Source organism: Ictalurus furcatus, chromosome 12, assembly GCF_023375685.1.
Source record: "Ictalurus furcatus strain D&B chromosome 12, Billie_1.0, whole genome shotgun sequence".
Taxonomy (NCBI): domain Eukaryota; kingdom Metazoa; phylum Chordata; class Actinopteri; order Siluriformes; family Ictaluridae; genus Ictalurus; species Ictalurus furcatus.
In genome coordinates, this window is record NC_071266.1 from 11137510 (window position 1) to 11153134 (window position 15625).

A 15625-nucleotide genomic window follows, 5' to 3' on the forward strand; every position below is an offset into this window, starting at 1 on the left:
TTCATTCATTTATCCATTCATTAATATATTTTTATTTATTTATGTACCTTAAAAAATTTGGTAGATAAACCATGGGAAGTAAACTTTTGCAACTGTAAATGACCATGCTGAGCTTTTAAATTTATTTTAGCGTTGAATAATTCTTTTATCTTAATATTCACCTGGGGGACAAAAACAACAATCAATTTTTAAAATAGTTTTTTAAACATTTAATCTAATTTTCATTCATTTTTATTTTATCTTCTTGGAATTCTTTGTAGATAAATTGTAAAATTCACTTTTTTTTGTTATTCCTCATTCAGAAACCATGGGGGGGGGGCGGTGCAAACTTTTTTTTCCTTTGCAAATGACTGTTCGCTTTTGATTTTGCTTTATTTTTAAAGGAATGCCTTTCGACTGAAATAGACAAGAGTATGAAAGAAAGTTCTTTACTGAAGTACTCGATTGATAGTCGATCAAGGTTTACCATTTTACAATGAACACACATTATCGCATTAACGTTAACTTTATGTACAAAAAAGTCATGCTACAAAATATATACTTATACATTAAATACAAATGTTAAACTAGGTGCATTTTTCCATGATGATATATTTTTTGTTTTTTTTTTAAATACAAATTATATTTTAAAAACCCTCAAAAAACAGGATTGTATGTGGAAATAATTCAGAATATTACATTTAAATTACCTCAGGATACTGAATTTAGATGGAACAATATGTGTGGACTGTTCCACCCTTTTGTTTTTTATTATTTTGTGGAAATTTGAGTAAGGTGCTGGGTTTGTACATCGCTCAACATCTTCCCACAAATTGGATGCCGACTCTCCACCACCACCAACAGTCCAACACACTTCCTCTGGGTTTGTCCTCAAGCCTCTGCTTAGAACTATCCTGGCTTTTCAGGGAATTTAAAAGTCTGCGATAATTTCTTTTCCTCTGCAGGATTAGGAACCTGTGTATGACGTTCAGATCTTGGTCATTTTTATATCGTTTGGATTCGGTTTCTCGTCGTTTGAGGTGTACACTGCGTCCGTCTTCATCTCCAGCTGCTTCTTCTCCTTGTTGTCGGGGTCATGCTCGGAAAACTGGGCCTCGATCTCGTCCGGGTCAATGTAGGTGTAGTAGTAAGCCATGATGGAGAAGATGACACACACACACATCAGGAGTGCTGCAAACAGCACGTATTCGGCCCACTGTGGATCAAACACACAGTTAATTATGTTTTATAGGTTATAATTCGACATACACTAATGCACACAAAACACTGGAATGCCACCAAATACACTGAACTGAGAGTCTTCCAGCCAGTTAGAATCTAATATTTATAATTACCATATAGTAGAACAATTTCCATGAAGTTATTCATTTATATGAAATCATTATTGTATAATAACCAGCGAGGACTCAGCAAAAATTCACAAAAATAAAAAAGTGCTCACGGCATCTACATTACACACAATTATATCCCTGTCATAGCACATTACATCTTCCCTGACATGTTTATGACATGGGATTTGAGTAAAGCATTATCATTTAGTCATGCCAATTCTTATTTTTCTTGTTACATTTGAATCAACACACTTTTATGGTTTAACGTTTTAAAATGTTGTATTATTTTCCTGTAAAAACACTTAGACCTGCTTCTTCCTATGAAAGGTGAGATAAGCATGAACATACATTATTATTATTAGTAGTAATAATGACTCGTAACGTTAACAATCCAGAACATTCCGCATTAATACACCTTAAGCAAACAAAGTGGTGATATTATTACATTTTTTATTACATTTTTTTATAAAATATTAATTATTAATAATTAACTATTAAAATATTATTTAAAAAAATTCCAACTTCTGTAACAACTTGATTATTGATTATGATGATGATGATGATTATTGCTTAGATACTGACAACCTTAACAAACATGCTGTTATTGAATTTATACAAATGTATGAGGATCAATTTTTAGTCACAGATGGCATAAACATTAGGGTGTGCTGATCTAATTGTTAAAAATGTAACAAAAATACAATTTAATACACATATAACTTTAACATTTATTTATGGTTTGTAGTTTGTTAATGTTAACCTATTCAGTAAATCACGGTTGTTAAAGCAAACATTTATTATTACTATTATTCTCATCATAATTAGTGTTAAGTTGAGGTAAAGTGTAATTTCCGTACCTGGTCAGGAAGTTGTCCTACTTCAGCTACAATCAGCACTATAATGTTCCCCATGGCAGTGGTCAACAACCAGCCGGCTTGAAGGACTGACTTCATGTTCTTAGGCGCCTGAGTGGTGTCAGATGAATAGCAGATTAAGACACACCGGTGTTTAAAGCATTGTGGGGAAACAGAACCGATTTCTAGGCGTCCGTACCTGTGAGTAGGAGAACTCGAGACCCGTGACGGAGAACACCACCTCTCCGCACGTCATGAGGAAGTACTGTGGGATCTGCCAGGCCATGTGGATGGCGTTGGGCTTGATGTCTTCTATCTGCTGGATGGTGCTTCCACACTGTACGCAACACAATCATACGACGTCGGGATGTGATCAGTGTGAGTAATAGAACAGTGAATGTTGCATGATTAATTTTTTTTTTTTAGTTTTCCATCCAAATGGAGTTGATCAGCTATATGTTTACTGTCTGCGATTTAATAGTTTAGAGCTGTTAATGTTACTAATACAGTATGTCATGCAAGTTTTGTTTATTACAGGCTTGCATTGCTTATTAGTTCTAGTGCAGGGTTGCCAGGTCTGTGTGACAAAACCCAGTCAAAAACTTTCCAGATCTCAAAATCTTCTCGTTCAAACCCTGTTCTAAATGCCATCATTACCAAACATATAAAGTAACATTGTACACTACAACTTTTTAGTAACGCAGTATTAAAACCGTGCTGTTTTTTAAACATCAAGGACCTGAAACGGCTTTATTTTTTCCAGCGCACGTGTGTAAAGTTCGCAATAGACCTTTTACATTATGCATAAAAAATCTTATATATGCTAAACATTCATCTAGGGCTGGGAATTATGACGATATAATATTAATAACATCACTGAACACTTTTCTGAGACATTGCGCAATGATTAAACATTTTAAAATAATAATTACAATTAAAAACTCAACACCTACAAAAACAAGCAGCTGAGTTGAAACTGAATCGTAAAAGTGGTAAAACTGATCGAAAATCGTAAATGTTTTTCCATTGTAGTTTATGCGCATTGAATCAAACAATTATCCACCTAAATTGAATGCATACGTTTTTATGTGCATTTTGGAGATTTTATTCGCATCTGGTGTTTCCATCCAGCATTTTTTAAATAAGCGATATCCCATAATTCCATAAAAATACGTAGATGGAAACATAGCTTTAGAAACCTCTTCAAGTTCTGTGATAAAATATTTTCGTCATATCACCCACGTCCAATCCTCTAACCCACAAAAAATAACAACCTGGCAACCTGGTGAACTAATGAAGCAAATGTTAAACTTGTGTGTTGTCAACTCCTTTAAGTTTTTCTTTTCCACAGCTGCAGCAGTGTGTAGTGTTGTAACAGCTGGTGACTTACTTCAGGTCCGAACTCAAAGGTGCTCGGTATGAGCAGAGTGTAGGAGCTCCCAAAACCCAGACTCATGGGGTACGGGCACAACAGTCTCGCATTCTCCGATATGATAAAGGTGGCTCTGCAATCAGCACAAGGAGAGAAATTACACACCTGAAGCTTCAATATGGAGGAATAAGTAATAAAAGACTTTGTGTCATGCTGTTATTGAGGAAAATAAACAATGATGAGGTGAAATGAAGCTGGTGGTACTCACTTGCCCTCAGGGAACAGAGTGTAGTTGGAGAACTCAAACTGACCAATGGCTCCCAGGTTTTTAGATCCTGACTGCACATACAGCGTCCTGCCGTTGCCATTCACAAATCTATTCCCAAAATTAAAAAGATCCAATCAAAAATGTCCCACTTCCAGAAAACCAATTCACTTCATACTCACATTGCAAATCAGTAAATATTTTAGTAAAGTAAAGATTCATAAATGTCCATTTAGAAACTAATCAATGCACTGACCTGATACCGTTATTGCCTTGTTCCGGTTTGGTGTTTAAATCATCAGCCTGAGGACATGGCGAGAAAAGCAATTATTACATGAATTCAATTATTAAAAATCAATTATTACTGAAATACAATTCCAACAAAATTGTCCTCATTTAATAAACACTTTTTAAAAAATTGTAATTAATCAGTATTGATAGTCCAACATTACATACCGTATTACATACTGTATATATTTTATAATAAACTATTAATTATATAATAAATAAAAACTATAATAGTATAAAATTATGCTGAAGCAAATTGTGTATATAATTGTATAGTTTACAAAGTTGTATATTTATTTTCTACGTTTTTACTGCTTTTACATTTTTTATTACTTTATTTTTTTTAAAGCGAGACAACTGTGTCACAAGGGTTTATATTTATTCAAATAAATTATCAGACAAATTGAATTACAATTCAAACATGTTCTCCCCGTGCTTTGGGGGTTTCCTCCGGGTACTCCGGTTTCCTCCCCCAATCATTTCATTGGAAATCATTGGTATTTCCAAAAAAAGTGTCCGTAGTGTGTGATTGTGCCCTGCGATGGATTGGCATCACGTCCAGGGTGTACCCCGCCTTGTGCCCCATGCCCCCTGGGATAGGCTCCAGGTTCCCCGTGACCCACCAAGGATAAGCAGTATAGAAAATGGATGGATGGATGATCTTTATTTAAAAAGCTAAAAGTTAGATAAGGTTTTATACTTTATCTAATAAATTATTAGACAAATTGAACTATATAATAAAAACCTTTTGCTTTTTATTGTATTTAGTATTCTGTACTGATATTACTGAAGTGGCAATACAGAAAAAAGGTAGGTTACTGCTAATAAATGATTATCATTTTACTCATGATGAAATTGTATATAAGATTTATTTCATGCTACTTTCATTACTGTTCTTTCATATTTTATTTATATTTGTTTATTTTACAATCTAACATTTAACCCAAAACCTCAACAACTAAGCTGGCAGGACAATAAATATTGCATTTGAAATATGTTCATGCTATAATTCCCTGTGCAGCCATGTTGTTTTTAAAAATGTTTTCATTTGAGGTGGAATGGTCAGAGAACATGAATATAGTTCCTGCCTATATAATATAAATTAATAACTCTTTTTCCTTTCGTGTGATCATAGAAAAATACAACTTCAAAAGATTTCAATTTTAAATATTAAATTTGAAACGCAAGCTTGAATGTCTTTATAACAGCCATAAAGAAACATTTTGAGCATTTTGGGACATTGTGTTTACACACATCACTCCTCTTATGATCTTGCTTTAGCCTGAAAGTATGCATTATGATGATGATGATGATGATGATGATGATGATGATGATAATAATAGTCTGTGGAGGGTATCTGAAGATGTAAGTCACACTTACTTGTGCCTGAATTCCGTATGATGTGAGCAGGAAAGTTTGCCGATCTCCTTTCACCAGAGGTGAGTCGTGAGATATGTTTCCGACTGATAAGCTCATAGTGTCTGAGGTCAGGGTCATGTAGCCATACGACTGCAAAGACGGAGGGCATGTTATTTATTTATTTTTTAACTGTTCTTCCTTTTACAGTTGTACAGACATTTATTTATTTATTTATTTATTTTCAATTTTACTAAATCTCTCCTGTATCCCATATTTAACGTCTACATTCTTTAAAGACTGGTGTGAGAAGCGGGGTTGAGTAACCACCCTGTCTTCAGATATCCTGTTAGTGGTGAAAACCCAGTCAGAAATTCTCAATGCTAGCTAATGACGATGTCATAAAAGTCCTGTCAGAAATTCGATCTAGCTTGTTAGCATTGAGATTATGAAGATGACTTCAACTCAGGCTAGTTAGTGTAAGCTAGCTGGTTAGTGTTAGCATGGACATCATGAACATTTATGAATATGAACTAAAAATCCTGTCAGAAATTCTGTCAGGCTAGTTAATTTTAGGTTGTGGGCAAGTGCTAGCGTTGAGCTTATAAACATTCTGATAAAATGATCGAAATCCTGTCAGAAATTCTGTTCAACTACTTCATGTTATTTAGCAAGCTAGTGTTAGAGATCATGACTTTTTCATGAGCATGGTTTAAAGATCCTTTCAGATTTTCAATCACGCTAGTAAGATTTATTTATTAGGCTAATGTTAGCATTGAGATTGAAAATATTTATGAGTATGGCTTAAACATTCTGTCAGAAATTCTAATCAGGCTACTAGTTAATGTTAGCTAGATGGCTAACATTAACTAGTAGCCTGATTAGAATTTCTGACAGAATGTTTAAGCCATACTCATAAATAAGCCATACAAATAACATTGAACATTTATGAATATGACATCAAATTCTTCTCAAATATACATTCAGCTCATGTTAGCTAGCTGGCTAGCATTAAAGAAATTAAAGATTTTTTTTTGGGGTGGGGGGGTATGAACTTTAGCAGATATTACAAAAAGTGTCTTCATGAATCACTCTAAAAGGTTTAAATCCTCAGTGCATAAACAGAGCATGTATCAGAGCAGAAATCTGATGAACTCTAATGTTGATAATGTGTGTTACTGTGTATACACGCATGAATTGTAAACTTAGATATCATGAGGTGGTGAAGGAGTAGAAAGAGCAGATACCTGGAAAGCCTGAATTTCTTCTGGTTGTCTATTCACAGATATACTCAACGTGCTGTTCTCCAGGTTTATGAACTTCACCTGAGCTTCAGATGAAGAGGGGAATGAAGGAAGTGTTTGCTGTGAAATATGAGAGAACTGGGTGTCAAAACACAGAACATGACACATTACTCTGCCACATACTGTAACCTGACGCAGTTTGTACAGTAGGGATGTAAACAAACACATTATTTGGGATGAACCGATAACATCTAAACATATTTGTATAAAACCCATTATATCTCAGCTTTGGAGGGTTATAGAATGAAACCAAGTGCACTCCTATATTAGTCTCGTCCTCCCTAGCGCACAATGTGAATTGGATGAAAATCTGACAACGTCAAATTTTTCACCTACAAAAATCTTTGTGGGGTTTTTTTGGCCGAAAAATTCAACCTTCTCTGATTTTCACCAAATTCACAGCACGAGTTAGGGAGGTGAAGACTGGCACGGGAGTGCACTTAGTTTTGTCCCATCACTCTCCAGAGCTTTATTAAATGTGTAAATGTAAAAATGAAAATCGACACATTTTAATGGTCGATATCAGTTAAAATACACATGTAGTGCACAAGTTTGTATTTACATATAACTATTTTATTTACTATACTGCATTAAAGTATATTGTAGCTATTTTACCGACAGTACTATCATAACAATTTTATCTACTATATCATACTATTCTATAACTTACTGTAGTATAATTTGCTATGCTAAAGTATACCAATTTTATTGGTTATAAGTATTTAATCTCCCTACTATACTAAACTATACTATACTGTACTGTATAGCACTATGCCGTGCTACACTACACTACACAAGACTATGCTATAATATATTGTAATATATCTCCACTGTGGAAGGGTGATACAATGAAACTAAGTGCACTTCTGTGTTAGTCGTGACTGCCCTAATGTACAATGTGAATTTGGTGAAAATCTGAGAACGTCAAATTTTTTCACCCCCAAAAAATTGTGGGTTTTTTTGGGTGAAAAATTTAATGTTCTCCGATTTTCACCAAATTCACACCATGAGTTAGGAAGGTCAAGACTAACACAGGAGTGCACTTAGATACGTCCCAGCAGAGATCTGAGCATCTCATTTCCAATATATTAACCTCAATACAATATACAGGTATATACGTGCAGTGAATGAGTTTTTCCAGTGTTTCTGCAGGCATAGTGGTAAAAAAAAAATACTTCTGGTTTAGGCCATGGTCACTTCAGGTTTAAACTGAAATCCAGATATAGATATGAACATTTCAACCACTAAACAGATAATGTCACTGTATTACACGTTTTTAGTGTGCATGTGTGTGCACTCACATCGATCTGAATCTGCACCAGAGCCGCTGCCACAAACGCTAATGCCGCCAGAAACATACCCACGGTCATCTTTTTCAGAGGCCTGTCACAGTCCCAACAAGAATCCACAATTATGAACCAATCCATCTAGCATTTTGAGCTTAGTGGTGTGAAGGAGAGGCTGATTCTCCCAAAAAATACTCACGTGAAGTTCAGACCACATTTCTTTATAAGAGGATAGACGAGGCTGTCCACGATGGGGACCATCACCAGGATCAGGATGGGGTTCACAGTCTGCAAGAAATGAGGTCAGGCATTCTGAGATTATCTATACCTTTATATCACTTTAAATGTTTATATAGGATTTAGACTACAAATGCATATACTATAATAATATCAGTGAACATCTTTACCTGCATCTGATCTGGCTGGACGGTGAAGAAACCCTGAGGAGAAAAAGCAAAAAAATTCTCATTATTTATTTATTTAACATATTATTATGATGTTTTATTTATTTAATAACAAGGTAAATCCTGCATTAATAAGTGTTAATAATCATTTTACTGTCTGGATTTTTCCACTTACATGATTGAAACTACTAAATTGTTTTCTTTTTTTCAGTGTTGATTACGGAGGCACAAATTTCCCTTTTTAAAACATGCATTATTTATATTTAAAAAATTCTCACGTCAGTACTTAAGAGTGACTTACGAAGTTGCCGTTCATCGTGGTGGCCTGCAGAGTCCAGCGAGAGCCCTGCACACACAGAAGATAATTTCATTAAAACATGTACATGTACTATAAAACTCTAATGTGTGTGTGTGTGTATGTGTGTGTGTGTGTGTGTGTGTGTGTGTGTGTGCACGTGCTCTGACCTGCTGATCGAACAGAGCCCAGAACATGGGTAATGGGATGTAGAGGAACAGAACCTTCAGCACCATCTTCACCTGAGCAATCAGCAGTTTCTGGATAAATAAAAAAGTGAATTGTAATTTAAGTTCAGGACTTTTCATGCAGGACATGTTGTTTTTCATTAGTAGCTCTGAAGAGTGGATTTAGCTATTAGTGAGGACCAAAATGTCCTCAAAATGTGTCGTGTCCTCACACAAAAAAACAACTTTTATTAAAAAAAAAAAAAAGGACTAAAGGAGCCAAAGGATTTCCTTTTGGTTACTGAGGTTAGGTTCAGGGTTAGATTTAGGGCTAGACTTAGCATTAATTAGCTCCTGTAAGAATTAAGTTGATGGAAGGTGTGAAGTTGATATGTGTGTGTGTTAGTTACTGTACATACGTCATATTTCTCTTCAGCCCAGTCCATCCAGTGCTCTCTCTTGGGATAGCTGCTACTGCGGTGCTTAAAGCGATTCTTAACGGCAAACTGAGATGGAGACGTGACAGACTTAGCATTATTATGTTTCGAATAAAGTAGCGTTAGCTCTAAAATGCTACAAACTACACCTTTAATCTTTTATTTCTTAACACAGGTGATTATTTAAAAAAAGAAATACTCCAAAACAATAAGAAAACAACAGTAAGACAGTATACTTGGAAAGTCTAAGGGCACTTGTTAAAGTTAAAGTTGTTTGCAAACTTTATGAAGCTTGAAATATGTATCATTGCATTCTTTCAGAGAGGAATTTCGTGGTTTGTGTATCTGTGACGGTGCATGAATATGACAAAACCTTCACGGAAGTTTCCAGAACTATTTTTTTTTTTCTGTATTGCTTTAGAAGATCAAATGTTGGATAAAAACCAGGTTTAGTACAGCAAGACTTTCTCTTTATTGTTAGAGTGTAACGGTGGAGTAGTTGTAAATTCGCGTTATGATATGGTGGATAGAGATTAGTGCCGGACTATTTGTACTTTAATACTACTTTAAGACTCACCCCAATGCACTTGCACACCTCCAGCATTATGTTGCCTTTGGGTGCAGCTTTGATGTACATGCTGCTGCCCGCAATGAACACCACTACACACACACACACACACACACACACACACACACGAGAGAGAGAGCGAGACGAAGCTACGGTTAAAAGCACCCCACTGTGTCTAACAGCTTCATTATAAACCGAGTGCCCTTACCAAGAGCGACAGCCATGAGAGCCGCAGGGACGCCGAACGCCAGAGGATAACATTTCTGCTGCGAGTTCATGCCACACTCCTGAGCTGTAGCAAAGACAAGCAGGAAGGAGATCAACCTTTGGGTTCATGTGATCACAAATCCTGGCTTTTTAAAACACACACACATACTGTATACATACACACACATACTGTACACACCTCTGAGGATTGGTGTGATGACGGTGGAGAGCAGACTGCCAGCGTTGATTGAGAGGTAGAAGATGGAAAAGAAGGTGCTTCTCTGCTTCTCCTGGATTTAAAAAAACAACAACAACAACAGTTACAGCTGATTTTTAAAGCACTGAAACTGTAAATTGAGTTTTTTTAGACTTCAACAGAGTTTTATGGTGTAATGGATTTATGACGGTGCGTGTTATGTCTCGGTAATGATCAGTGTGCAATACTTATCAATAATCCTCCATATGCGGTATTTAATCTTTATTACACGAAACTTGCGCTCTGATAATGACTAATTGGTGCAAAGTACTGTAATAAATCGTGCTTTTTTCGAATCCATAATGCCGACTTCAGCTTCCGGGTTTAAAGTGCTCTAATTCGTGTGTTTATGTGACGTTTAACTCCTTATCATACCACAGCGCTGTGACAATTCAGTAGTGCTGTATTAATGCGCTAAGTTATCGTTTCTATAGTAACAGCTCATTCACAGGGATGTGTATGGTGGACGCTCCACTAAAATAAACAGGTTTGTGTAATCGTTGATATGGTGAAGTTTTCTGTAAGGAGACATTTATGGAAGGAGTCTCCAGTGTCAGCAGTAAGGCAGCAAAGGACAGAGGAATTTACGGTTTTTTGTGGACAAGCTGTGTGTGTGTATGTATGTGTGTGTGTTTTGTCTTATTAATTTCATGAGAGAGATGGAACAAACGTTTATAGCTGCTCTAAGGTAAGTGAGAACAGGAACTAACCTTGGCAACATTAAATGGAGCCACAAATGTATGTTATTTCATTTTTTAAAAATTGTAATCACTGGAAGAAATTGCTGTGGTATAATACTGATTACTAATAACTAATATGAAAAGTGTGCAGTTATGAGAGCTCACAAACCTGATGGTCCTGAAACTGATCCCCTCCAAAGGCAGCTACGCAGGGTTTGATGCCTCCCGTCCCCAAAGCAATAAGAAGCAGACCCACCATGGACAAAGCACTGAATTCAAACACAAACCGGAATTTTGAGTAAGAACGTACTGATATGTGCAGTGTACGAACAAAGCATTCATCTTTTCACAATTCAGGAAGTGCTCTAAGTGATTAAATATGGCGAGTAGACGGGGTCAAAAGACTCAGAGGCAGCATCTACCTGCGAAATCACAGACGTGTCGATTCCAGTCAGACAAAAATGATCAATTAGCAGTCCATAATTTGATTTGAAATTTTCTCAGTGGAAGTGGGAGAAAAACAGTAAAGAGGCAGATCTTAAATGACATAAAATTCCGCCATGTCCCAATGGAAATCCAATCCTGACCGAATAGGGATCAGGTTGTTTACATGTTTAATAACTCACACGTGGAGGGTCATGTTGTCAGGAGTGCCGTCCTGGTTGGAGTCTGTCATGTCATGGACAGCGCTGATGGCCATGACGCCTTGTCCGACAGTGTACACGATGGAGAGATACACTATTGTCCTGGAGAGAGAGAGAGAGAGAGAGAGAGAGAGAGAGAGAGAGAGAGAGCGAAAGAGAGGGAGAGAGACCAAGAGTGAGAGAGAGAGCGAAAGAGAGAGAGAGCGATAGAGAGAGGTCAGTATAATTTTTTTGCTTTTATTTATAAAATCTTTTGAAATTCAGTTTAAGTTTAATAAGCTTTTAGTGCAATTTTGCTACTTTCTTTTATTTATTTATTTATTTATTTATTTATTTATTTAGAGATATTTTTATTTAGCTTTTTATTTACATGGTTTTAGGTTTAGTGATTTTAGGTCTGGGGACACACTGAGGGATTATAAATTGAATATGAAAATGCAGTTATGTTCAAATAAAATAAAAATGGATCCTGTTATTGTCCATGAGAGTCTTTTCAGAACAGTTTATAAAATGAGGGAATATTTCAAAGGGGTTTATAAAGTTATACAGAATAAATAAATAAATAAATAAATAAAAATATATAATGTGACTTTTTCCCATACTTCTTGCAAGTTGCAAAAAAAACCTCACACTACTGTTTTATGTTATAAAGAATTTAATTTGCCGTTCTTTATTAGTTTAATTAATTTAGGTGTCATTTTTTACTTCATTTTAGTATATTTTATTTATAGTCTATGGGGTCGTAGTGAGCCTGGAGCCTATCCCAGGGAACTCGGAGCACAAGGTGGGGAACACACCCTGGATGGGGTGCAGACTCATCTCAGGGAACAATCACACACACACACTCACACACTACAGACAAGTTAGTGATGCCAATCAGCCTACAGCACATGTCTTTGTACTGCAGAGGAAAACGGAGTACACGGAGGAAACCCCCGAAGAGTCGGGAGAGCATGCAAACTCTGCACACACAGGACGGAGATGGAATTCGAACCCCCAGCCATGGAGGTGTGGGGCAAACATTCTAAATACTATTTGTATAGCATTTTTTTTTTTAAAAAAACAAACATTTTATTTCATTGTAGTATATAGTTAGACTTTGAGTTTAACAATCCTGGTATCTGTTCATTTCTCCACCATACTGATGAAGAACTGGCCACAAAGCTTATATACCGTATATATTTTGCTCAGTGCTGGATAAATATTAGTTACATGTCCTCTCACTCACTTAAACTTTCCCAGCCAGGAATCGGCTATGATGGCTCCCAGGATGGGCGTGAGGTAGCACAGAGCCACGAAGGTGTGGTAGATAGTGGTGGCCAAGTCATCATCCCAACGCAGGAAATAACGGAAATACAGCACCAACACGGCTGCAGATGGAGAGAGAGAGAGAGAGAGAGAGAGAGAGAGAGAGAGAGAGAGAGAGAGAGTAGGGGAGAAGAAAGGTGAGAATAGATGAAAGGAGGCAGGATGGTGAACTGATATTCAAGTTGAAAAAAAGGTGAAATACTGAGGAGTGCAAAAGTTTGTACACACTTTGACAAATATTTAGTGCGTTCATTCCTTAATTATTCTACACAACAGACATGCAAATGTCTAATAACTTCTCGTTAGCCTTTATAAACGCCTCCAATCTCTTAGACTTTGATGTTTTTTCTTTTCTTTTCTTTTTTGCTCTTTTTCACATTCACATTTTATTACTTCTTGCAATTTAAATTTTTTTAGTTTAATAAATTGTTAAATATATATTTCCTACAGAATTCATGCAGGATGCAACTCCAAGTTTTTTTCTGAACTTACCTCGCATGCCATAGTAGGAAAAGCGTTCGCAGAACTCATTCACGACGATGAAGAAGATGCTGAGAGGGTAGCCACAGCACTCCGTCTGTTCACGGGCAAAAATAATAATTCAATTCAATTCTCTAAGACATAATACAGTACACGGTATTGGTTCTTTAAAATTTTTTTATTTCACCTTGGATTTGGTCTGCTTCTCTTTTCTCTGCTCATTGTCTATAAAGTAAGATAAAGTGTGTTCAGATTTTCAGATTGGACATTTCAGACTGGACCTACTAATGTAAATGGGCACATTCAGTTCAAATAGAATAGAATGAATACTGACACAAAGATAGGCTAACACAATGAAACAATTTTAATAAAGAACATCATGCTTAACTGATAAAATTTAAGTTGAAGATAGTCAATCCAAGCCTTTATGCTGTAGTTTGTCACCTGGACCACTCACCTGCCATGTTTCCTGTTGTCTCTTACTCCTCACTGAGGGATATCCTTTATTACACCTCTCACACACTCTCTCTCTCTCTCTCTCACACACACACACACACCTCCTGTGGTCTGAGCACCTGGGGAAGCAGGTAGTGGGGTTTTATATATAACCTGCATCATAAATCCTAATCAGGCAGAGAGGACTGTGGACTGTGGACCCCATTTATGGCTCAGAACATCTGTGTGTGTGTGTGTGTGTGTGTTTGTGTGTGTGTGTGTGTGTTTGTGTGTAGGGCGGGGGGCGGGGGGCGGGGGGCGGGGGGGGGGGTCGACTGATAGATCACTTGTTATTACATCGTGAAGAGAGGAACATGTGATATCAGCTGTTGGGCTAATGAATACATTTTTACACTTGAGTGCAAAAGTCCCCCCCCCCCCTCGCTTTCTGGTGGGAAAAAAAGAAAAAAAAACGGGCCTCTATGACAATGACAGTTACAACATACAGCTTAAGTATTACAGCAAGAGTCCCAATCAGCAGTTATGTTTATTATGTTCGAGCCGGTTGGCATGCTCTAGTCAATTTATTTCACTGTGCCTCAATTTATTAATATCGTTTTATTTCCTTTATGATTGTGTTAATGGTGTTAAACGTCTTGTTGGTTATAAGTGTGTGCAAACTTGTAAAGCACTGTATATTGCTGTACATAGATTTGTCCATTTGTAATCTCTATTAAAGAAGGCTGTGTTTATGGAAAAGTGTTTACACATGGATATAAACTCATGCCAGGTTCATTAAGATATACACCTGTACATTGTTTAACCGTAATGCTGGATATCTAATCAAACACCGGACTCGTCCTTCATACATGGCCAAACATCTCGACTACAACTGAGAGATGGCGGTAATTCGAGGTACACCATGAGACAACAATCAATTTAACGAGATCTGGATCTTAAGGATGTTTCTTCATTGTTACACGCGACAAAAAATGTGCATAAAAATATGTTTAATACTGAAACAATCCGACAACATAATAGTTTTGAATGGGATCATTTATGACGCTTTTTTTTCCTCAGGTCTAATATTATTTAATTTAGTCTAATTTGTTCTTCCATTTCTTTGTTTTCAGGTACTTTCTTTGTTCAAGTTCAAGTTCAAGTGGCTTTATTGTCATTTCAACCATATATAGCTGGTACAGTACACAGTGAAACGAAACAACGTTCCTCCAGGACCATGGTGCTACATAAAACACCACACTAACTACATGAGACACAGAACTAAATAAGATCTACAAACATTCTACATAAAGTGCACGTGCAAACGTGTGCTAAAAACACACGTCTCGATGGTTCATTTGCACAAATTATAAGAAACTTTCTTTACTTCTCAATACTACATTGGGTTATTAATTAAACAGGATAAAGTCGTGATGATGATGTTGATGTTGTGACTTCAGAGTCACGCAATGAATTCAGGCTTTTTAGCAAAATGCTAGCTGACTTTTTATGTTGTGTACAGTAATTTAGTGTTAAAATGCACATTTACACCATAAACACACCACATAAAATGGTTGCACAAAGCACAATTTAGCTTTTTTCCCCCTTTGCCATAGTGTTATTTTGGTATCATGCTTATAGAACATATTTATACAAAGTTCATTGAGGTTGACTTATTTTTTTATGTT

The 15625-nt window shown here is 36.4% G+C and overlaps 1 protein-coding gene and 1 long non-coding RNA gene across 2 annotated transcripts; one reads left to right on the forward strand and one right to left on the reverse strand.

Moving 5' to 3' along the window:
• Window positions 1-412: 412 nt before the first annotated feature.
• slc15a1b (solute carrier family 15 member 1b) lies at window positions 413-14049 on the reverse strand. Its single transcript, XM_053637192.1, has 23 exons — window positions 13960-14049; window positions 13690-13727; window positions 13515-13599; window positions 12943-13084; window positions 11697-11816; window positions 11240-11339; window positions 10334-10424; window positions 10136-10219; window positions 9937-10019; window positions 9342-9428; window positions 8926-9015; window positions 8762-8806; window positions 8464-8496; window positions 8256-8344; window positions 8072-8153; window positions 6714-6830; window positions 5491-5619; window positions 4079-4125; window positions 3826-3933; window positions 3576-3690; window positions 2385-2522; window positions 2189-2296; window positions 413-1195 (listed from the first exon to the last, which is right to left on the reverse strand). Exons 1-23 carry the CDS (start codon window positions 13964-13966, stop codon window positions 968-970), a joined length of 2166 nt encoding a protein of 721 aa, XP_053493167.1. The 5' UTR covers window positions 13967-14049; the 3' UTR covers window positions 413-967.
• Window positions 11375-14192, forward strand: LOC128615256 (uncharacterized). The gene is made up of 4 exons (XR_008387168.1): window positions 11375-12498; window positions 12622-12722; window positions 12957-13159; window positions 13473-14192. It is a non-coding gene; the product is annotated as an uncharacterized LOC128615256 (long non-coding RNA).
• The last annotated feature ends 1433 nt before the right edge of the window (window positions 14193-15625 follow it).